Source organism: Harpegnathos saltator, unplaced genomic scaffold, assembly GCF_003227715.2.
Source record: "Harpegnathos saltator strain DR-91 unplaced genomic scaffold, Hsal_v8.6 scaffold235, whole genome shotgun sequence".
Lineage (NCBI taxonomy): Eukaryota > Metazoa > Arthropoda > Insecta > Hymenoptera > Formicidae > Harpegnathos > Harpegnathos saltator.
Window position 1 is genome coordinate 6,675 of NW_020230023.1, and position 24,896 is coordinate 31,570.

At 40.6% G+C, this 24,896-nt stretch overlaps 2 protein-coding genes across 2 annotated transcripts in view; both read left to right on the forward strand.

Moving 5' to 3' along the window:
- The first annotated feature begins 12,541 nt into the window (after positions 1 to 12,541).
- LOC105184371 (breast cancer type 2 susceptibility protein homolog) lies at positions 12,542 to 23,818 on the forward strand. Its single transcript, XM_011143113.3, has 13 exons — positions 12,542 to 13,141; positions 13,214 to 13,319; positions 13,551 to 13,692; positions 13,786 to 17,438; positions 17,969 to 18,119; positions 18,699 to 18,920; positions 19,341 to 19,551; positions 19,906 to 20,072; positions 20,320 to 20,579; positions 20,732 to 20,915; positions 21,646 to 21,924; positions 22,014 to 22,999; positions 23,220 to 23,818. Exons 1-12 carry the CDS (start codon positions 13,048 to 13,050, stop codon positions 22,449 to 22,451), a joined length of 5,907 nt encoding a protein of 1,968 aa, XP_011141415.2. The 5' UTR covers positions 12,542 to 13,047; the 3' UTR covers positions 22,452 to 22,999; positions 23,220 to 23,818.
- The window catches only part of LOC105184370 (uncharacterized), a 42,405-nt gene continuing 41,089 nt past the window's right edge, over positions 23,581 to 24,896 (forward strand). The window contains exon 1 of the mRNA XM_011143112.2: positions 23,581 to 24,290. Within this exon, the coding sequence (XP_011141414.1) occupies positions 23,991 to 24,290 (300 nt within the window). The 5' untranslated portion in view covers positions 23,581 to 23,990. The remainder of the gene's footprint in view (positions 24,291 to 24,896) is intronic.

The following is a 24,896-nucleotide window of genomic DNA, read 5'->3' on the forward strand; positions in this document are numbered from 1 at the left end:
GAGAGATTCGCTTCAAACTTCGTAATACTTTACGTCTGTCCCAAGAATCATATTACGCCGAATTTAAACCGTCTCTATTGACATGCGAATTTTGTCTCGTTCTTATTAAATGTTAGATTATCCGCTGCGGACAATAAGTCTTCTACTTTTCATCTAATATTCAATGATAATAAATAACATTTAATTGCATTCGTTTGACATTTTTTATTTCGAAAATAAAAAAATATATACCAGGGTGAGATTTCACCCATAACAACATCAACGTGATTTTCTTTGATGCTTTTTTTAAAAGTTCAAATATTTCGTCGACTCGCGGGATATTTATAATTGGAGTCTCGTCGCGTTAATTAACATGTGCTCCTCCGAGAGGATCGAATGCTCACCGACGGTCACTGTCAGTGCCACGAGCGAATGTCCGGAGCGGAGGGGATGCCGAATTGAGAAGCAGGACGAAGGGAACGGGACGCGGGCAACGATACATCATGCGTCTCCAGACATATCAAATCGATAATTATACAGGAGACTTTAATACGGCAACATGTATGTAGAGGATTTAATATTTAATATGTACTTTTATTTTCCCTGCTCATCCTCTACGCTCTTTTTAGACCTTCGGGCATAGTCTGGCATAGAGATAGTAACTATGGTTGCAGCACGGACATAAACCGCCTGAAAGTGGATGTAGCACGGACTTCCACCACATGCAGATTATACAACCAAGATTTGAAAGTGGAGGGTTTTGAAAGGGCTTTAATTTGGTACCTGTCCGAAGCCTGTATCTCTAACCGTTTAGGAGATATCGAAGGTTAAAGTTTCCCAGCCTTTCTCTATCGATATCCAACCTTCATCCGTCGATATCTCCGCTTCTACTGGGAGTAGAGAGTCGTCCATGTAGTCCAAAATGTAGGGTTTTGAAAGGGCTTTAATTTGGTACCAGTCCGAAGCCTGTATCTCTAACCGTTTAGGAGATATCGAAGGTTAAAGTTTTCCAACCTTTCTCCGTCGATATCTCCGCTTCCACTGGGAGTAGAGAGTCGCCATTGTAGTCGAAAATGTAGGGTTTTGAAAGGACTTCATTTTGATACCAGAGCCAGGCCTGTATCTCTAACCGTTTAGGAGATATCGAATATTAAATTTCTAACCTTTCTCCGTCGATATCCAGCCTTCCTCCGTCGATATCTCCGCTTCTATTGGGAGTAGAGAGTCGCCATTGTAGTCGAAAATGAAGGGTTTTGAAAAGACTTCATTTTGGTACCAGAGCCAGGCCTGTATCTCTAACCGTTTAGGAGATATCGAAGATTAAAGTTTTCCAACCTTTCTCCGTTGATATCTCCGCTTCTACTGGGAGTAGAGAGTCGCCATTTACGGCAAAATGTAGGGTTTTGAAAGGACTTTAATTTGGTACCAGAGCCAGGCCTGTATCTCTAACCGTTTATAGATATAGATTATAGATAGATATAGAGATAGATATAGATGGATAAATAGATAGACAGATAGATGGATAGATAGATAAATAGATAGATGGATAGATAGATATAGAGAAATAGATAGATAGATAGTTAGATAGTATAAAAAAAAAGATAAATATAAATATAATTATCATTATTATTATTATTAATGTTTTCAGTTTCAAGAGAACATTCGCTTAAACGTAAGTCTTACTTAGGTTCAGTTAGGAGTGTTAACACTCGTAAAGTCAGCCGAGTTTTAAACATCTTGTAGAAACAAGTGCTTCAGCTCATCAATATAAATGTAGAGGAAAGTAACCGAAATAGCCAAAAACCTCCTACAGAAAGGAAGAGATTTGAGCATAAATTCATATTCAGTAGCTTCGAGACATTAAGTCAATTAGACATTCCATGTTAATGTAAGTTGCATATTAAATAATAATCATTCATTGTTAATCTCTTTTCTGCTTCGCATTTATTTTCGAGCTTTTTGCATTATGTTTCAAATCAGCATGTTAATCTTTGAAAGGAATTGTTCAATTAACAATTGAAACTTAGAGAATGTAATGAAAGGCCGTATATCATTGATAATTGATATGAGCAATTTCAATCGGTTCAATCGAAAAGCGTTCCATTGTATAGGTTACAATTGGTTATATAGATAATATTTATAATCGTAACATCAACTACACGAGACGCTACCGCGTCTTTTGATGTCTCTGGAGCATGAAAGATGAAAGAAAAGCGGAGAAATGTTCGCTTAGCGATAAGATCGCCGCTACCTCTCCTCGTGTTTACTGCCGCGCGCCGCTCAGTAGTGAGACAAAGACGGAACGATTGTCTGTCGTCTGTCTTTTTCTAATCTACTATCCATTGCATGGAAGTAGTATGGACACGAACCTAGGCGCATTTTACTTTTATCACCGTGAAAGTGCGCCTAGCGGACGTAGTTTAGGCGCATTTTGGTCAGATGGCGTATCTAAAATGCGCCTAGCCGTATCCCCCGAAATACGGCCGGTGGCCGCTCTCATTCTTCTCTCTGATTGTAGTACGAACGGCCATGGCTGCATTTACAACGTTATCGAAAAGTTGGCTGATTCGAAACGCCAACTGGGTCCATTTTTCATGGACTACTAAGCCAATGTCCACGATTTGTTGGTACTATTCCGTGCTATGTCCATAATTATTTGGTTCTGTTCTGTGCTATGTTCACGAGCGAGCTGTTTTAATATTGTACAATATGGTATATAATAACAACAACTTCATTTCTTGCAGTAATTTTTTTTAAATCTTCGTTGAGGTCGTGAATTAATTTCTTTCTTCATCAACCAGTTTTCTGCAAGAATTAAGATTTTTAAAATAAAATATAAAATGTTTCTCTTCTCTTCTCTCCGAAGAGTTAATTAAAAAATATGTACTCCACAGAGTCAACTAAAAAATGTGTAGTCAGAAGAGTCAATTTAAAAGTGTACTCCGAAAAGTCAATTTAATAGCGTATTCCGAAGAGTCAGTTTGAAAGCGTAATCTGAAAAATCAAATTAATATTGTAATCCGAAAAGTCAATTTATAATAGAATATTTACTTCGATGATTCAGCTAAAGAAAAAAATATGCATTATTATATTCAGAGAATAATATTTAATTTATTATTTATACTTATCTTACTTATGCTTACCCTACATATGCTTCTTTGAATGAAAAATTTAATTTGTTGACTGATTCAGATTCAGGTTTGTTAAAATATCTCTTATGCGCAACTCTTGAATAGGTAGGTAGTAAAATAATTTTCTTTCTTTACGAATTTTATAAACTTTTCACGAACATAAAAATTGAAAGATTCTCAGAGAACAAATAACTTTCCTTGAACATTTAAACCAAAGGAAAATCTTTTCCCATTAATAAAGAATGAATAATTAATATCTCACACAAGAGGAATCTTCATCCTTGAAATCACCGCGCGATTTTGCTTTTAGAAAAGTATAATATTGATGTAATAGTAACAAATGCTATCCAAAAACGGTGCAAATCTTAAACGTTTTTGAGAAATGCAGTTTGAAGTTTAGTCTTTTCTGTTAATGTCGTTATAGCAGAAGAATTACCAATTTGCTTCAGTAGCGCAGTGGATCAGGCTTTGTGATATGAGCGTAGAGGTTGTTCAAGTGTGTTATTTTTGCTATCACAGGGAAAACTATGTAGAATGTATAATAATACGCAGACAAATTCTTTACATAATCATACTTATTTCTTTTAGCATGAATAAAAATGATCGATGCTAACATGATAAGTGTATGTCGCAATTGTACGTGTACACATACACACACATACACACGTATACCAATGATGTCAAAACCGAATAATTCGTGAAAATTTTTTATTGATCGCAATTGTACGCAAAGACAAAAGAGAAATACACGGGTCTCCACGGGTATCTCGTCATATTAATTGTCTATGAGCTGATAAACAGTTGATCTCCGGTATTTACAAGTTACGCTTATCCGCAGTTTGTTCGGCTTTGACATCATTGGTATCAGTGATGCGAATTTGGTGACGGGCTTGCACGAGGATACATGACAGCATTTTTATTATAATAAAATCTTCTTGTAAATTCTCTTTACAGATATACGGTATAATGTTTGATTTAAGTTTATATAGTATTATAATAAATAAATTATAAACCTTCATTATAGAATATATTATAATAAAAATGCTGTCATATATGTATTAAACAAGTTCTAGTTCGATATAGTTTTTGGTGCAGCCGCGCCAAGATTTTTTATTAAATATTTTTTATTACATTGTTATAATAATTAATTTGTTATAATAACAAGTAAAATACCATACAAGTAAAACCATATAACTCAGTGTTCTAATAAATAATGATAAATTTTACTTGTAAAAATTTATGTTATGGACATTTTTTGTAGCTAGATTTTCTTGAATATTTTAAATAACATAACCTTTAAAAAGATATTTCTTTTTCAATATTGGACATTATTAACAAACGTGTTAAATTTTTATTTTAACACGATATAATTTTTACTTTTAAAAGTTTATGTACATATATTATAAAGACTTATGTTATAATATGTACATAATATATATCTTAAAAAAGAAAATAATTTGAATTTGAGATTTCTAAAAATATTAAGTTAAGTATACAATAATCATATATATATATGTTAGGTTTCTCAGTTGGCGCTACTATTCTAATATATCACTTATTTTGTACAGTAGAAAAGTGTTGCAGAGTTTTATTATAGTTATAAGTTTTACTTGTAAAAACTTATATCCACATATATACAATAAAAAAAATAATTTGAGTTTGATACTTCTAAAAATAACACAATATATGTTGCGCTTGTACTTGGCGCCTTTTTTTACCTTTCTGTTTTAAAAGGTAAGTTTTATATAATATTAAATATACGTATACGTTTCACGTATAACGTGACTGACTTGGAATACTCCGTACTCACGGTGTTATTCATAGCGACGCATTCATATTTTCCCTGATCTGTTACATCGGATTCGATAATCTGCAAGGCACCTAAAACATAAAATGTGATATTCTCGAACAGCGTTCCTCTCAGGAATTTCTTGTCTAAAGAAAGATCAATGATGCGATCGCAGATCTCGTGTATGTCATGTCAATAGAGACAGTTTGAATTCGGCGTAATATGATTCTTGGAACAGACGTAAATAAGTATTGTGCAGTTTGAAGCGAGTCTCTCACAGGCATGCTTTGAAAACGCGAGTTGTTTTCATTTTCAGCTCACGGACGACGCAGGCATCAACACTGATCGGCAAGGTCAGCGACTGGTGGGGGGTAACCGTGCTTTCCCGAATGTTTGTTTTTGTACGCTTATGTATGACTCCGTGATTGCGGAAAGGACATTGCGCCTCAGGCCGACGAACGACGCGCATATCGCGACGCAGTACGAGTGTCGGTAGTCGTATCACGGTTAATACGCGTTTCTTTGCCCCCGAATTTTACTTGCGCGAGTGTTAGAGCTAGAGTCAGTGTCGTCGCCAGTGCTACGATGGAGTATCCGGGGGTGCTGTGACGGAGACCAGAAGGAGGACGTCGGATCGAGAAGTCAGGATGGAGAGAGGTTTCGGAGCGCGCCGAGAGACGTAGCCGAGGACAGCGATACATCATATATGGTATTCGAGGTACCTTGAGTTATTATTATTACGCATTATTATTTTTCTGATTTTAACGGACCTTACTCGAAGTAAGGACATACCCGAGTCGAAATTAGATCAGCATTCATAGTTTATATTTTGAAAAATGATAAAATAGCTTGAGATTTGATTATTCCTCCGATTAACCTAATTTCACGTAACATGAGTTCTACTTTTCTTTTCACATAAAATATAAATTTCTATTCAAGCAAGGTTGCTAAGGCAAGCTAAGATTTATCAATACAAATTTGTAATTATGTTCTCAATGAAAAATTGCACATAATTTAAAAAACTATGAATAATGATCTTAGAAACTGATATAAATTTTACAACTGTTGATTTTTATTCGTCTAATAATGCTCAGATTACTGTTTTCGTTTACAATCTGCTAGAATGTCCGTTTCTCATTCTTGTTTATCTTATTGTACCGAATCTGAATTAAAATCTCTATTAGTGAAATAGCATTATTAGACATAACCGTTGTCTTTTTGCAGCTTCAGCTCTTTTGAGAGCTACAATTCTCATCATTCTCATTAAAAAAAAGAAAAGAAAAAAGAGAAAAAAAGGAAAGGAGAACTTTAAGAATGATGAGAATAAAAAGTGTTTTTCATCTCCCATTTCCTCTAATTTTTATATGATTATTTAATCCTTATATATTTATCTCACACGCAGTTCTAACAAAGGCAGTTCTATTTATGTTTTTATCTTTGTTCTCTTTCTTGCGCTGTTAAGCGAATATATATTCAATATCAATAAAAATTGCTCATTTTAATTAAGAATATAAGGATTAAGTACATATACATTATCGAGATAAACGAGTATTAAATAACTGCGGAATACGTCGCTGTTGAAGACTCATCATGGGCGAGACTGCAGGAGTAGCCAGATGTAACGTTCAGGTAGGACAAAGCTTGTTTACTATTGCGCATCTAGATATTCTGCATTGATTTTTCAAATCGGATACAATTTGCAGGATCAATGTAGAATTAATATTTCGACTCGGGAAACACTCGGGAATGAGAACGAATTGTCATTGCACTTGGACAATCTTCAGACATTGATTTCTGGTATTGATCGATATTCGATTTTCGGTACTGATTTACTCTTTCATTCCTCTACAAGAAAATAAAATTGATACGACTCGTTCATTTATCCGCGTTAATTTGATGAATAAATTAAATATTGATCGGTCTTCAATTTTCGGTACTGATTTATTCTCTCATTTCTTTATAAGACAAGAAAATTTGATACGAATCATTCGTTTATTCGAGTTAATTTGTTGAGTAAATTAGAGGGATAAATACCTGAAAAATGAGAACAAATTGTCATTGTACTTGGACAATTTTCTGACACTGATTTACGGTATCGACCAAATATTCGATTTTCGGTACTGATTTACTCTTTCATTTCTCTATAAGAAAAAAACAATTCATACGAATCGTTCATTTATCCACGTTAATTTGATGAATAAATTCAATACTGATCGGTCTTCAATTTTCGATACTGACTGATTCTCCAATTTCTTTATAAGATAATAAAAATTGATACGAATCGTTCTTTTATCACACTTAATTTGTTGAGTAAATTAGTGGGGTAAGTACCTGCAAAATGAAAACAACTTGTCATTGCACTTGGACAATTTTCTTGACATTGATTTATAGTATTGATCAGTCTTCGGTTTTCGGTACTGATTTATTTTCTCATTTTTTTATAACACAAATAAAATTGATACGAGTCGTTCCTTTATCCGAATTAATTTGTTGAATAAGATTAGAGGGGTAAGTAACTGAAAAATGAGAACAAATTGTCATTGCACTTGGACAATTTTTTGACACTGATTTATAGTATTAATCGATATTCGATTTTCGGTACTGACTTACTTTTTCATTTCTCTATAAGAAAAAAAAATTCATACGAATCGTTCATTTATCCGCGTTAATTTGATGAATGAATTAAATATTGATCGGTCTTCAATTTTCGATACTGATTTATTCCCTTATTTCTTTATAAGACAAGAAAAATTGATACGAATCATTCGTTTATTCGAGTTAATTTGTTGAGTAAATTAGAAGGATAAATAGCTGAAAAATGAGAACAAATTGTCATTGTACTTGGACAATTTTCTGACTTTGATTTACGGTATTGATCGATATTCGATTTTCGGTACTAATTTATTTTCTCGTTTTTTTAAAAAATAAAAAAATTGATACGAACCGTTCGTTTATCCGAGTTAATTTGTCGAATAAGATTAGAGGGGTAAGTACCTAAAAAATGAGAACAAATTGTCATTGCACTTGGACAATTTTTTGACACTGATTTATAGTGTTAATCCATATTCGATTTTCGGTACTGACTTACTTTTTCATTTCTCTATAAGAAAAAAAGAATTCATACGAATTGTTCATTTATCCGCGTTAATTTGATGAATAAATTAACTATTGATCGGTCTTCAATTTTCGCTACTGCTTTATTCTCTCATTTCTTTATAAGACAAGAAAAATTGATACGAATCATTCGTTTATTCGAGTTAATTTGTTGAGTAAATTAGAGGGATGAATAGCTGAAAAATGAGAACAAATTGTCATTGTACTTGGACAATTTTCTGACTCTGATTTACGGTATTGATCGATATTCGATTTTCGGTACTAATTTATTTTCTCGTTTTTTTAAAAAATAAAAAAAATTGATACGAATCGTTCGTTTATCCGAGTTAATTTGTTGAATAAGATTAGAGGGGTAAGTACCTGAAAAATGAGAACAAATTGTCATTGCACTAGGATAATTTTTTGACACTGATTTATAGTATTAATCGACATTCGATTTTCGGTACTGACTTACTCTTTCATTTCTGTATAAGAAAAAAAAATTCATACGAATCGTTCATTTATCCGCGTTAATTTGATGAAAGAATTAGATATTGAACGGTCTTCGATTTTCGGTACTGATTTATTTTCTCATTGCTTTATAAGACAAAAAAAATGATACGAATCGTTCGTTTATCCGAGTTAATTTATTGAATAAGATTAGAGGGGTAAGTACCTGAAAAATGAGAACAAATTGTCATTGCACTTGGACAATTTTTTGACACTGATTTATAGTATTAATCGATATTCGATTTTCGGTACAGACTTACTCTTTCATTTCTCTATAAGAAAAAAAAATTCATACGTATCGTTCATTCATCCGCGTTAATTTGATGAAAGAATTAGATATTGAACGGTTTCCGATTTTCGGTACTGATTTATTTTCTCATTGTTTTATAAGACAAAAAAAATTGATACGAATCGTTCGTTTATCCGAGTTAATTTGTTGAATAAGATTAGAGGGGTAAGTACCTGAAAAATGAGAATAAATTGTCATTGCACTTGGACAATTTTTTGACACTGATTTATAGTATTAATCAATATTCGATTTTCGGTACTGACTTACTTTTTCATTTCTGTATAAGAAAAAAAATTCATACGAATCGTTCATTTATCCGCGTTAATTTGATGAAAGAATTAGATATTGAACGGTCTTCGATTTTCGGTACTGATTTATTTTCTCATTGTTTTATAAGACAAAAAAAATTGATACGAATCGTTCGTTTATCCGAGTTAATTTGTTGAATAAGATTAGAGGGGTAAGTACCTGAAAAATGAGAACAAATTGTCATTGCACTTGGACAATTTTTTGACACTGATTTATAGTATTAATCGATATTCGATTTTCGATACTGACTTACTCTTTCATTTCTGTATAAGAAAAAAAAATTGATACGAATCGTTTATTTATCCGCGTTAATTTGATGAAAGAATTAGATATTGAACGGTCTTCGATTTTCGGTACTGATTTATTTTCTCATTGCTTTATAAGACAAAAAAAATGATACGAATCGTTCGTTTAACCGAGTTAATTTGTTGAATAAGATTAGAGGGGTAAGTACCTGAAAAATGAGAACAAATTGTCATTGCACTTGGACAATTTTCTGACATTGATTTATAATATTAATCGATATTCGGTTTTCGGCATTGATTTATTTCCTCATTTTTTTAATTTAATTTAATTTTTTAAAAGATAAAAAGAGTTGATACGAATCGTTCGTTCATCCAAGTTAATTTGTTGAGTAAGATTAGAGGGTTAAGTTCCTGAAAAATGAGAACAAATTGTCATTGCACTTGGACAATTTTCTGACACTGATTTATAATATTAATCGATATTCGGTTTTCGGTACTGATTTATTTTCTCATTTTTTTAAAAGATAAAAAAGATTGATACGAATCGTTCGTTTATCCAAGTTAATTTGTTGAATAAGATTAGAGGGATAAGTACCTGAAAAATGAGAACAAATTGTCATTGCACTTGGACAATTTTCTGACACTGATTTATGGTATTAATCGATATTCGATTTTCGGTACTGATTTACTCTTTCATTTTTCTATAAGAAAAAGAAATTCATATGAATCGTTCACTTATCCGCGTTAATTTGATGAATAAATTAAATATTGATCGGTCTTCAATTTTCGGTACTGACTATTTCTCTAATTTCTTTATAAGAGAATAAAAATTGATACGAATCTTTCTTTAATCAGACTTAATTTGTTGAGTAAATTAGTGGGGTAAGTACCTGCAAGATGAAAACAACTTGTCATTGCACTTAGACAATTTTCTAACGCTGATTTATAGTATTGATTAATATCCCGTTTTCGGTACTGCTTTAGTCTTTGCTTTCTCCATAAAAGAAAAAAGATTGATACAAATCGTTTGTTTATCCATGTTAATTTTATGAATAAATTCGATATTGTTCGGTATTCGATTTTCGATACTGATTTCTCCTTTCATTTTTCTATAAGAAAAGAAAAAATTCAGACGAATTGTTCATTTATCCACGTTGATTTGGTGAAAAAATTAGATACTGAACGGTCTTGGATTTTCGGTACTGATTTATTTTCTCATTTTTTTATAAGACAAGAAAAATTGATACGAATCGTTCGTTTATCTGAAGACCTCGGTCTGGCACCAAATTAAAGTCCTCTCAAAACCCTACATTTTCGACTACATGGACGACTCTCTACTCCCAGTAGAGGCGGAGATATCGACGGAGGAAGGCTGGATATCGACGGAGAAAGCTGGAAATCTTTATCCTTCGATATCTCCTAAACGGTTAGAGATACAGGCCTCGGTCTGGCACCAAATTAAAGTCCTCTCAGAACCCTACATTTTCGACTACATTGACGACTCTCTACTCCCAGTAGAAGCGGAGATATCAACTGAGAAAGCTTGGAAATTTTAATCTTCGATATCTCCTAAACGGTTAGAGATACAGGCCTGTTTCTGGCACCAAAATAAAGTCTTCTCAAAACCCTACATTTTCCCGTAAATGACGACTCTCTACTCCCAGTAGAAGCGGTGATATCAACGGAGAAAGGTGGGAAAACTTTAACCTTCGATATCTCCTCAGCGGCTAAAGATACAGGCCTGTTTCTGGCACCAAAATAAAGTCCTCTCAAAACCCTACATTTTCCCGTAAATGACGACTCTCTACTCCCAGTAGAAGCGGAGATATCGACGGAGAAAGGTGGGAAAACTTTAACCTTCGCTATCTCCTAAACGGCTAGAGATACAGGCCTGTTTCTGGCACCAAAATAAAGTCCAAAATAAAGAGTTTAGTCGAAATCGATTGCTATTGATCATCTCGTTGGATTCACGCCGAGAGTGAAACGTCAGTCTCGGCCGTGTGTCGGGAAGCACAATCTCGGCAACGTTGCGAATCAGAACGAGATGGAGCGAACACATTCTCTCTTTCGCTTGGCTCGTCAAAACAAGTCGTGCGAAGGGATAGGACCTCAGACGGGTAGACGGGAGCAGTTTCTCTATGTGTGTGTGCCGACTACATTCTTACATAGAAACGTACGGCAATTGAAAATGTTTAAACATATACCCTAAGATTCTATCTGTTGCGTATGACACGTGTGTGTGTGTGTGTGTGTGTGTATGAGTGTGTTTATGCACACGTACGTTGCGCACACTTTCAATGCAACACATGCACACGGATACAACTGTGCTAAAAAACGCCTGCCGGAGTATAAATAAATACTAACGTAACGTTGAAATATTTTGGAAAAATAATTTTGGGTACACACAAAATATTATCTTATTATCATATATTTATATATCGATATAAATCGTATATAATCTTCATGATATTAATCATATGCAATCTCAATTCTTATTTTTTTTGTGCATGTTAACATGTTAATTCATGTTACAAATGCATAACAATGCGCGAGACCGTTCTTGTCAAGTACGCTATTATGGTTGTAGCACGGACATAAACCGCCTGAAAGTGGATGTAGCACGGACAGCCACCAGATGCAGGTTTTACCGTCGAGACCTAAAAGTGGATGTAGCATCGTAGTTCCCCTCTCAAAATGGATGCAGATAGCACCCATTCCCAGTGCGAAAAATCGGTGTCGCCGAAAACGCCGTGTTGGCCGCTCTCAACTTCCTCTCTGCTACAATCTCACTTTCTCAGCAAAGATGGTGGCGGCTCGTAGCGGAGATTTTGGAACTAAGAAACAGGAAATCATAACAGGTCATATAATTAAGATCCAAATCTTATTATTCCAAAATGTAATTCCAAAATCTTCACTACGAGTCACGATTGATCTTGTCGACAAATTACAATCGTAAGGCCTGGTCTACAATATGTGTTGTAAGCTATAAGCCGTAAGAACTGACCAATTATAGCCAATTATTTTTGTAATAGTCGACTGTGATTTGCCAATTCTAACGGCTAACAGCTTATGACACGTATTGTAGACCAGGCCTTATATAATTCTACTGCAAGTTGGACAACTTTTCATACCTTTAAGTAGTACGATCAAATAATATAGCAAACAACATACAATTTTCAAGTTTGAAGACTTGTTCTTCTAATTAATGCGTCTCGGCAGCATGTCAAAATATCTCTTATTTTCATGCGGTATGATTTACTGACATTTCAAATGACCTCTTATTTTCTAGCAATTATTACAGAGTAGTAATGCGATTCGTATAATTTACTAACAAGCAGAAAGTATATACCACGCATCAAGCTGTAGTTTCGTGTTTCGCTCTTTATCTAACACAAGATTCGCGGGGAATTTCCGTGAGGGAAATTCAAAACAAATAATCAATGGGTAATATCGCGACACCCATATGGACGATATAAGAATCGTGTCAACCGCGCGACGGAAAGTTATGTGGCGTAAACTATTGTAGCTAGTGTTTCAATTCATTCTAAACCGATATAAAACATAAATTAGATATTATTCTTTTCTCTACTGTTCCTATTTGAAATAATATTGTCGGTTATGTAAAAATTACGGCAATCCGTCTGATGAAGAGGTAACTTAGGTTACACATGTTAAACCGAAGTGAATTGACAGAGTGCAAGTATGAGTAAGACAGCAAAATTTGGACCCGATGATGGACCGACGGTCACAAATTCATTCACAACAAACGAGGACGAGTCCGACGAATTGTTTTCAGGTAATAATTACACTTCTCGAGTTGTTTACGTGCGAGAACAGCACTGTTCCTCTTATACACCTGAATTTCCAGATGATGAACAGAGCGAAGTGATGAATTATAAGTCTGATGTTTCCTTGGATGTATCAATTTTACGATCCAAGACACCTTTACTGTCGACTGACAATTCAAACACAGTGTAAGGCTCAATCTTATTTCATTAATCTCTGTTGATTTTGTTAGTTTTGCTAACTTTGTCGACTACTTTATTGTGTATATTCATGACATGCGTGGATTTGCTGTAAATAAAGTATAATTGTCTCAAAATGTATGCTTAACCACATGTTTGTATATCAGACAAATAACTAATTTATCTTGACTTCTCTAAATCAGTCTGAATCACTGATCTGTTTTATATTGTTAATGCTAGAACACCAAGCGATGCAGTAATTCCATCTACACCACTGAGTTTAGTGCCTTTCCTTAATAAGATAAATGAACAATGGACTAGTGATTTAGAGACACCACAGGCCAATAAGTCAATTCAGCTGTGTACAAAGCCACCAACAGATGTAATATATCTTTTTTACAAGTTGTATTCATTATATTCATATGTACTTTGTAGTACATTAGTAGATCATAATCATAAATTATTCATATTTCAGACAGGAGAAACACCTAAACCTGAACAACACACACCTGATGATATTTCATCTGCTAAAAGTATAGATAATAAAATTACTTCAGATTCTCCCATTATAGTTCCTAGAGTTGTACGAAAGCGTCCTAAACGACGTTGTATATTTAAATCTTCTACATTTACAAACACATCAGCTGAGGCTAGTGATGAACATGCTACTATGAATAAGCAAGAAGAAGCATCACATGCTTCTGAGAGTAATATTAATTTTATAGTACAAAATAATGCTACAGATGTTACAATGACCAATCTTTATATTGATAGTACTCGAGAAGATAACAGATCTCAGTTTCTTGATAAAATACGAGAAATGGATGATTATAAGAATTTTAACCATCTAAGCAATGATGTACCTGATACCTCAGATTTGGCCCAAGAGGTGTTTAGTGATGCTTCTTTTGATTGTATAGATAAATTAATCATTAATAATCTCGATAAGCAAGCAACGATAGATACTAACCTCCAAGATATCAGCAAACAGATCTTTGCGAATAGCCATAGAAAAAAGTCACAAACTTTGAATTTAAACAAGATTGAAGAAAACAAGAGTACAGGATTCCTTACTGCTAACGGTACTGCCATTAATATTTCAAAAGAAGCAATGCTTAAAGCAGAGACATTATTAGCAGATGAAATGCAAATAGAAAATCATGAATTATTTGACAAGAAAAGTTCTATAGAACAAAAGAATAAGCGTTTATCACTTTTCTCAGGAGCATTACCACAACTACCACTTACAGAGCATATGAGAAATTTCAACAAAGTGCACAATAAAAATTGTCAACAGCTAGTTGTAAGTGAAAGTCTTAGAAAAAGTAGTGTGCTTCCTCTTTCACTTTCAACTGCTAGTACCTGCAGCAACGTCTCTGAACAAGCATTACCCAGAGTAAAATTATCATTTATGAAAGACTCAGATGAATCCTTAGAAACTAATGTTACAGAAAAGGCCAGTCTTCCTAGTAAGACTAGCCTACAAGAAATAAAGAATCTGAACATTGGATTCCAAACTGCTCCAAACTGCAGTACACCCATTAATATCTCAAAGCAGGCGTTATCCAGGGTAAAATTAATATTTGCGAACGAACGAGACGAACCTTTAAAACATGACGTTGCAGAAGAAGCTAATATTCATAACAAAGAAAATAAACAAGAAATGAAGTCGAACATTGGATTCCAAACTGCTCGCGGTACACCCATCAATATCTCAAAACAAGCATTGACCAGAGCAAAATTAATGTTTGCAACAGAATTAGACGAGCCGTTAGAACCGAATGTTGCAGAGCAAGCGAATATTTGTGATAGAGAAGTCAAGGAGAAAAATGCAAGGTCTCCGAGCATTGGATTTCAAACCGCTCGTAGTGCACCTATCAACATCTCAAAACATGCGTTAACCAGAGCAAAATTATTGTTCGCCAAGGAATTAGACGAACCATTAGAAGCTAACGTTGTGCAGGAAGTTAATGCTCGTGATAAAGAAGTCAAAGTACAAGAAGTGGAGACTCCGAGCGTTGGATTTCAAACCGCTCGTGGCGCACCTATCAACATCTCAAAACAGGCGTTAACCAGAGCGAAATTATTGTTCGCTAAGGAATCAGACGAACCATCAGAAGCTAACGTTGTGCAGGAAGTTAATACTCGTAATAAAGAAGTCAAAGTACAAGAAGTGGAGCCTCCGAACGTTGGATTTCAAACCGCTCGTGGCGCACCTATCAACATCTCAAAACAGGCGTTAACCAGAGCGAAGTTATTGTTCGCCAAGGAATTAGACGAACCATCAGAAGCTATCGTTGTGCAGGAAGTGAATACTCGTGATAAAGAAGTCAAATTACAAGAAGTGGAGCCTCCGAACGTTGGATTTCAAACCGCTCGTGGCGCACCTATCAACATCTCAAAACGGGCGTTAACTAGAGCGAAGTTATTGTTCGCCAAGGAATTAGACGAACCATTAGAAGCTAACATTGTGCAGGAAGTTAATACTCGTGATAAAGAAGTCAAAGTACAAGAAGTGGAGCTTCCGAACGTTGGATTTCAAACTGCTCGTGGCGCATCTATCAACACGTCGAAACAAGCATTATTCAAAGCCAAATTATTATTCGCGAGAGAATTAGATGAGCCATTAGAACACGACGTTGCGGAAAAAATTAATATTTCTAATAGAGAAATCGAGATACAAGAGGCGAAAACTCCTGGCACTGATGAGTTCCAAACCGCGCTTGGTACATCTATCAACATCTCCAAGCAGGCACTATCCAAGGCGAAATTATTGTTCACGAAGGAATTTGACGGACCATCGGGATTCAATCTTGCGGAGAGAGCTAATATTAACAGCGAATTAGTCAAAGAACAAGAAGTGAGAGTTTCAAGTGTTGGATTTCGGACCGCTCGTGGTGCATCCATCAGCATCTCAAAACAGGCTTTCTCCAAGGCTCAGGCATTGTTCGCGGATCAACTGGACTCCCCTACGGAATCGAATCTCCCGGAGAAACGCAAACTGACCTCGGACGACAGCACGCCTCTCGGCAGGGGCTTCGCGTGGGGTTTGAAGAAGGTGCGTCTCAGCAATGAATTCGGGGGTAGGAAATTATTCCCCGACTGTTCGAGCGCCGATATGGACGTCAACGACACAATGAAGATCCAGTTGGATGATGACTTCCGCGTGGCGAGCAGAATGTCGACGAACGACGGAAGAATCGAAACGGTTCCCATCGCAGAATCGCCGAACGAGGCTGCGGCGAGTCGCATGGAATATCCAGATGAGAGGAACCAAGCGGACCCCGCCATGGATGTCTCCGTGTGTTCACCTCAGAGGGACACTTCCGAGTTCCCCGAGTCGAACACGGAGGGCAGTCCCATCATAGGCAGGCAGCCTGTCTCGAGGAAGCGCTGGAGTCTCGAGTACCGCAGAAGCAAGCAGAGTACATCACAGTTGGACGACCGAACGTCACCGGAAGATGCAAACAGCATGGCGACATCACCTCATCGTGAGAAGACCAACGAAGAGGAGTCGCAGAGGGTGACGCAGCCGGAGCGGCAGAAGGCGGAGAGCACGAGCGAGTCGACCGAGTACGGCGACACGCAGATGATGATGGACTTCATCGACGAGTCAGCGCAGATACTTCAGGATCGCCTGGCGGCTGCGCTCGAACAAGAGAACGCGATCACCGACAAGAGTCGGCGCAGATCCAGACAATCGCCGGGCTACCTGTACCGCCACAAGCAGATTAACTCCGGAGCTCGCGTCTCGCTGAGGGACCTCGCCGACGGCGCGCCGCCTAGGCCGCGCACCTGCCAGGAACTCATCGATCAACGGATCCCGCCGAACATCTTGGCCATCTCCTCCGCGACCGCCGCGTCCTACAAGTTTCGCTGCTCCGATTTCTACGGCAACGACGTGGCGCGCAGCAACGTCCGCGGGATAGAGCTGGAGGACGGCGCGCGTCTTGTCATGGACGAGAATGGCTACGTGGGGGTCTGGGAGTTCCTGCGCGCCTTTCTCGCGAGTCCAGGAGTCGAACCGAGCCTTGTTCCAGCGCGTTGGATCGAGAATCATTACCGGTGGATCGTGTGGAAATTGGCGTCGTTGGACAGGATGAAGTTCGGCTCGGCTGAGTTGCCAAGGTACGGGTCTGCTTGCTTTTTCTTTATTCTTTATTTCGCGAAGACGGCCTGGCTGACTCGGCTGGTCGCGCTTTATGTTACACAGAGAAAAATAGCATTCTGCTGCTGGCGACTACTCGGTTTATTTTCTTCTTTTGAGTAATGCTTATCTTCCGCGAGGATTGTTTTCCTGGTAACAGTCTTAAAATATATATCCGTCGTTGATGTTAGAGGCGCTCGTCGTGTACACGAAAGAAGAGTTTATTCTCTCTTGAAGATTTTTGCAAAACTTGCACTCTCTGTGTGATGTTTATTTCGTCTTAATATTCTTGATTGAAGTATTAAATTTCCTTGCTGGAAACGAAAATGTATTTTGAATAAATCTGATGCTTATGATGAGCTTCTGGTAGATTCACGGATATGTAACTTTTGAAGTACTTAAAACAAGCAACGTTTACTTGAATGCAGTGTATATTTTTCCGTGTACGGAAAATTCTATGTACGGATAATTCGAAGATAATTATTCGGTGCGTGTCGTTCTTGCGTTTCAGGGCGTTAACACCCTCGCACGTGATGGCGCAGTTAAAGTATCGTTACGACCGGGAGATAGATCGCTCCCAGCGACCGGCCATACGACGTATCCTAGAGCAAGATGACGTCGCGTCCAAGAGGATGATTCTGTGCGTGTCGTCGATCGTGGAGGTAACGCACGACTTCAGATCGGGAATCAAAAGTTCCGTTGCAAAGATGTTGAAGTTAATCTTGGATCTCGCGAAAACATGAAGTACATTCATCAAGCGTATCTTAGACTCAACGATCTTCGAGTAGTCACACGATGGACTGTTTAAATTTTCATCACATCGAAGTGTTAAATGATCCGCGCGTGACGGTAAAAAACCGTTAGAGGGATCAGCTGACCGTGAAGATGGCGGCCGCCCAGAGGGGTCAGCTGATCGCCGAGGTGACGGTCGCCGAGAGCGATCAGCTGACTGTCAAAATCAGCTGATTGTCAAGGCCAGCTGATCGCTGCAGCGTACACGATGCTTACACGTGAAAACGGCGAAGAACATAAAAATCAATACCGGCCGCGTTCGCGAGAACGAATAATGGCTGACAAGAAGCCATGTTCTTTTTAGCGAAACTGGTGCTGCATTTCGTTCTTTTTTCCTTTATGCTTTCCTTATAAATTTGTTTTACTTTTCGATACGACAAGTACAAATTAGCACAGCCAGAAAGGACAGAATTAAATTGTGCGCTCACACAATGCACTTCGGTTTTCAGAGCAACGCCGTAGCTAATTCCACCGTGGAGATGGGCAAAAGTCCGCGCGTGGGAATGTCGAAGTGGCGGATCGAGTTAACCGATGGCTGGTACAATATACCCGCCTGCATCGACCTCGCTATGATAAAATATGTGTCGACCGGCAAGGTGCGAGAGGGTACGAAATTGTTGGTGTATGGCGCTGAGTTGCTCAACTGCAACGTGGCTTGTTATCCGTTGGAGGTAAGGCGAGTCCGCTCCGCGTTCGGATCGGCTTAACATTAGAACCGCTTTTAACACTAAAAGCGCCAAAGCAGCCAAAATAATAGGTCTGTAATTTCATTGAAAAGTCACAACGATACGCTCTATATTTTTAACACATTTGCTTCAACGGGTTTTACATGCTAGGTATTCTCCTTACAGACCATGTTGTATCTGTTTCTTTGTGCAAAACAATTGTTTTTATGTGCAAAACTTAATCTATCAATAATCGGTAGTGAAAGAGTCAAGCTTGACTAACGTTGGAAAAGAGTAAAAAGTATAGATATTTTCCCTTGCAGTGCATATTTTCTTGAAAATCCATCATTTTGGCCGCTCTGGTAGAACGACCTTGTCAGTCGTTGTTAATTTTAGTGTTAAATCGATCTCTTGTCTGGTGCGCAGGCACCGGCCGACGTGTGTCTCAAGTTGCACACGAACTCGACGAGGCGTGCGCGATGGGACTTGAAATTGGGATACGCACCGCGCTCGGGACCGATATCCGTGAGACTGCGCGACGTGTGTCCGAACGGCGGTCTCATCGGCAAGATGACAATCGTCGTCGCCAGGGTGTATCCGATGCTGTATCACGAGAAAACCGTGTCCGGAGAATCGGGTAAGGTACATGCGCGATTTTCGGCTTTCAACACGCCGGCCGCCACCTGTGAGTCCCGTCGGACCCAAATTTTTCTCTCAATCAAGCCAGTAGAAATTCACTTGCTTCGCGATAATATCGCTTATTTCAGTGTCTTTTCTAGTCGATATTCTTGAGAAAATACGATTGGATAAAATATTGCGCTTTGTAGAATCAACAAAAGTAAAGGTAGACTCGATTTAGGACGGTAAAGGTCAACTAATGATGTTAACCAATATTCCAATTCACATGGCGGTCCACGTGTCACTCCGGCCGCACGATACTCCAATTTTAACGATGCGATCCTCTATACTCTCCTTGTGTTCCCTTCGACAGTCCTGAGAAACGCGAAGAGCGAGGAGAAAGCGCAGACCGAGTACGAGCAACGGTGCCGACACAAGGCGGAGGCGTTTTACGACAAAGCCGAGAAGGATTTTCAAGAGGAGGATCTGTCCTGCGAAACTGATCTGTTGGCGGGCAAAAGTCGCGAGAACTCCACGCAAGTATGTCCGATTCGATCGATTGACGGTTTCACACTCTGGGTTTCAAAACGGCTCGGGCACTTTTTGGATGCAATTCGGGCGGACAGCAAGATGTCCACCGAGAGAACTCTTTCTTCGCTATTAAATCCTAAAAGTTCAGTTCTCTCCTTCGGCTATTTGTCACTGTTCTGAGTTCCGTTGTGTCCAAAAGCCATCTCCGAACTGTCCGGAGACTCACAGTGCACACGTTTACCGGCGTTACGTACAGGCATTCGCCGGCAAGAAACAGCAGGATGATCTGCTGCGCGAGCTGCGTATGAAGAAGGAGCGCTACAAGCAAGAACTGCAGTCGAAGCTGCGCGAGAGCCTACCAGCGCCGCGGCAGGTCTCGCCATTGCTGAAGGTTCGCGTGTGCGACGGGAGTGCGAACGCCATCCTCTCCGTCTGGTCGCCCGGCGAGGAGGTCGTCGACGCGCTCAAGGAAGGCGCGTGCGTCTCGCTGCGCAACGTCATCGCTGCCGGGAAAAGGTACCGTTTCTCTCTCACGTAAGGCTCAATTACAACGTCGCGCGCGCGCGCGTACAATGCCGCGTAACAGGTCGTACGGGCCTTGCATCGGCCGCAAAATTGTCACGTGCAAGGTGTAACGCTACGTCCGTTGTTCGTTCCTTCCACAACAGGGGGTGTGAGTTGCAGCTCACCGCGCGCCGCTGCGCGCTCTTCAACCCGGGAACGATGCCGGACGCGTCCTACCCGGTCCGGCTGTGTGCATCGTTTCGCCAGGTGGGCAGTCCTGAATTCTCGCCACCTTACGGGGAATTCGACACGGTCGGTCTCGTCTGCGCCGTCGGCACCGCTCCTTACGTAAGTGTGCCACCATGTGTGCACCGCCGAGGGTTCTTCGTCCGCCGCACTAACGTCGGGGAACGTCCCCGAGGAGAGAAGATCTACGCTACGAGTATTTGGCTCTTTTCGTACACCAGCTACGGGATAACTCGTGCTGGTCGTGATCAATGTATTGATCAACGCGCGGAAATTTTTAAGCCGATAAAAGCGCCGCAAGATAATGATGGCGGGAAATTATTTGCGGCAAGATAATGATGTCGACGGGGCATCACACGTGCTGAAAAATTTTCGAGCAAGCGAGCGAGGCACTGATTAGTAGCCCAATTTTTTTTCGGAAGAAGATCGGAATGCGAGGTTGGCGGAAGATACGATGTGGGAAAGATGGCTAATTAATGTCTCGCGCATGTCAGAAAACCGAAAAATTTCTCGGCACTCGCGATCAACCTCGTCTCGACATTTTATTATTCTTTCAAAAATAATTTTCAAACAATATTTTAACAATAATATTCTTAATACAGAAATTCTCCGATATCAAAATAATGAAATAAATTAACAAAATAGGTAAATAATATTCGCGACCTTTTCAGCGACGACTCTTATCATCTTCGAAAATTCTCGATAATTGAACGTCTGAATTTCCTTTCTCCTTTCCGAATGACTCACGCGTTAATTCGCGTGCGTGCAAAGCTCGCGATACATTCATTGGATGCATTTAAAATAAACTCGACAATTTACGACGCGTTCACAGAGTATGAAGGATTTCGAGGCTGTGCACTTGGCCTGTCCGAGGATTGACTCGAGCGGCTCCTTGTACCTCTCGATACTGTTTTGGCAAGGAATAGCCAGTTACGGATATGCAGAAGTCCTCACCGTCGGCTCCATCGTAGCGTGTAATAATTTAGATTGGCGCAGGATGACTTCTTGGAACGTCCCGGTGGCGTATTGTACCGACAGGAGCACTTTCACGCGCAATCCACGGCGGAATCACCTGTACGAGTCCTTTGAGAGCCTGTGCGACTCGATAACGGTACGCCTCCTCCTTCTCTTGTTCCTCGCGATTTTTTTTCCTCGTCGTCTTTCATCTTGCGTGAAACTGTCTTTTTGTCTGTCTTCAAGAATCCGATCGCATACGCCGAGGGCTGCACCGCCGAGCTCAACGTGGAATTGCAGAAGAAGCCGGCGACCATGAGAACGCCGACGCGCTATGCGTCGGACAAAAATATCCCGATTAAAATATACAATTCCGTCTCGGGCTCCGACAAGAGACCGGTTGACCATACGCCGTCGCCGTCGCTATCGACGCCGAGGTCGACCGCCGCCAACAACAGCTGGAATTTCAGCACGAACAGTCCCTTGATCCAGAAACGACTGGATAAGCTCCAGCAGTACGGCGAGCCGCCCGAATTGTCTCCGATCATCATGAAATCTTCCAAGAGAGTCTTCTTGGATTACCGATCACCCGTTGGCGTCTCGGACGCGAGCTCGACGACGATCACGTCGAGCACCAGTAAACACGGCCGCTCGAACCCGTGCCTGTCGCCGGAGAAGCAGTGACACAATTGTTTGATAGTTTTAGTTTTTATCTCAGGTACCTCTCAAGAATGTATATTTGTCGATAACTGCCGCGTGTTCGTTGATGATAAACTATTTTCTTAACAGTTCAACGCATTTTCTGCTCACATCCACCATCAAAGTTCTCCCCAAGTCCTTTCCGAGATTCACCAGCTCAAAAATCACCCGACGTCAGCCGGGCCCAATTTACTCAGAAACGAATGAACGTAAAACGTGCTGAGAAGGGGAGATACTCGGTTTCGCTACGCAGGAGTTAAACATTCCGCCCGTTATCGCGTAATGTTATTCTCGCTGGAAGATACGGCGACGTTCAGAGCGACAATTTGCAGTCGCCCGTGAGACACCCATCCGGGAAACGCCGGGGAACTAATCTTCAGGTGTACGCGGGGGTCATTATCCTGCCCGCGGCGAGTCATTTCGACCGTGTTCCTACAGTTTCCTAAATGTAACTGCGTAATAGGACAACGGAGTCAGCGATGCGAGTCAGTCGAGAGATTTCCTTGTTCTGCTGAAAAGCGCGGTAGATTGAGGTAAAACCGTACTTCTGCCTGCGCGCGCGCGTCCAAATTCCGCTCACAGCCGATACGTGCGCTTCGCCAAATTATTGCGATTAGCACGAAGATTGATACTCATTTCGTTGAGAAATACACGTCGTGGGGGGGGGGAAGGCGCGCGCGTGCAAGGAACAAAAGCCGTCCGACGAAATGTCGGAGTTTGGTCTTGTTTTCAATGTTTGTTTCATTTTTACAGCAATTAATGCTCAACTCCCGAGCTCGACCAAAGTATTGAGGAATTCCAGCCGAGGATTCGACACCGGCAAATTTGAAGTCGCTGTTCCCCTCCTCATCTTTCTCCTGACTTCCGGTACTCGACCTGGCTCTCCACAAATCGTTCATTCGCCCGTTAAACGTGGCGAAAACTCGCGTCGGGAAAAACGGAGATTCTCCATGCTGCCGCATGGAAGCATTGTTTGACAGCCGGGAAGCGGATCAAGCGGAACGCGCGCGGGGCCCTTCGCCTCGGCCGCATGCGCAGCCGACTCCGAGGAGGAGAATCTAGAAATGAACGGCGCGGCGGCGCGCGCGGGCTTTGGCGCTCAGTTTGACACGCACCGGCGTGCCGTGCGCTCTGTTTGGGATTTTGTCTGTTCGCTCGTCCGTTGGTCGTTCGCACGACGAACAACGACCTGAAGAGAGGCGTGCTCGAGAAAGAGAGAGAGAGAAGAGAATCAGGTGTTCGCTTGCGAGGGGAAGAGGAAGAAGAAGAATCGATCGTGCCGTGTTTTCGTTTCTCCTCTCGTCGACGTGTGTAACCAACCGATGTCTCGCGACGCGATTTCTCACGCTTAACAACGACGTCCTTTTCCGGTTTTGATCCTCTCTCCCTGGACTTGGCGCACACCACTCGCTCCCCCCCCCTCGTCTCATCAGTGCGCCCTTCCCCGCCGTCGTCACCCCTGTGTCGCGGTTCTTGTCGTGTATGGTTGAGATCGCTTAACGCGGCGACACGCGACGCGACGCGATGACGACCGAGAGCCCAAAGGTGGAGTTCGCCCTCGGCAGCGAGGTGTCACCCGGTCGCTTCTTCAAGAGCGCGTTCGCGCGGACCTTCACCAACGGCAACGGCAACGGCAACGGCGGTAGCTGCCGCGACTGCAAGTCCTTGGATTACGAGTTGCTGCATGACGCCGCGGCCGCCGTCGCGGTCGTCAGCCAGGACCTCGGCAACAACAACGCGCGCTTCTTCTCGTTGGCCGCGAGCTTCACGGACCAGCCGGCAAACGGCGCCGCGCGGATCGCCTCTCGCCGAGACCCCAAGGAGGTGAACGCCTTTTCCACTGTTTTGCGCTGTTTTTCTCTCGCTTCGTGCTCCCGTGATGTCGCGCTAACGGTAACCGCGTACGCGCGAGACATCATCCAAACAACGAGGGAATAAGAGAGAGAGAGAGAGAGAGAGAGAGAGAGAGAGAGAGGGAGATATCGCGTTATATGTTGCCACGTTAAAGATCCTGCTAGGCATCATCGAAGGTTCCACTCGAGTGCGCGAAAGTAATCTCGGCTAAAGGAACGTGCACGGGGTGCACCAGATTCTCCGCGCACCTCGTGAAGGAAGTTCTCGCGGTTTATTAACGAGCCGAGTAGCGCTCGTAATCCTCATCGATTAAGGTCGGACGAGGCTCGCGGGATAGACGCGAGTGAGTCTCACGTAGATATTCGTCGACAAAAACGAAAGAGGGCGAGAGTCAAAAATTAGAAGCAGAGGAGAACATAGAGCAAGATCTCTCTCTCTCTCTCTCTCTCTCTCTCTCTCTCTCTCTCTCTCTCTCTCTCTCTCTCTCTCTCTGCCTAAGTAGGTAGCACAAGATCTCCCGAGCACGTCCAGGATGTCTCGTGCTGCCTGGGTAGTTAGAAGCCTGAGAATCCTCCG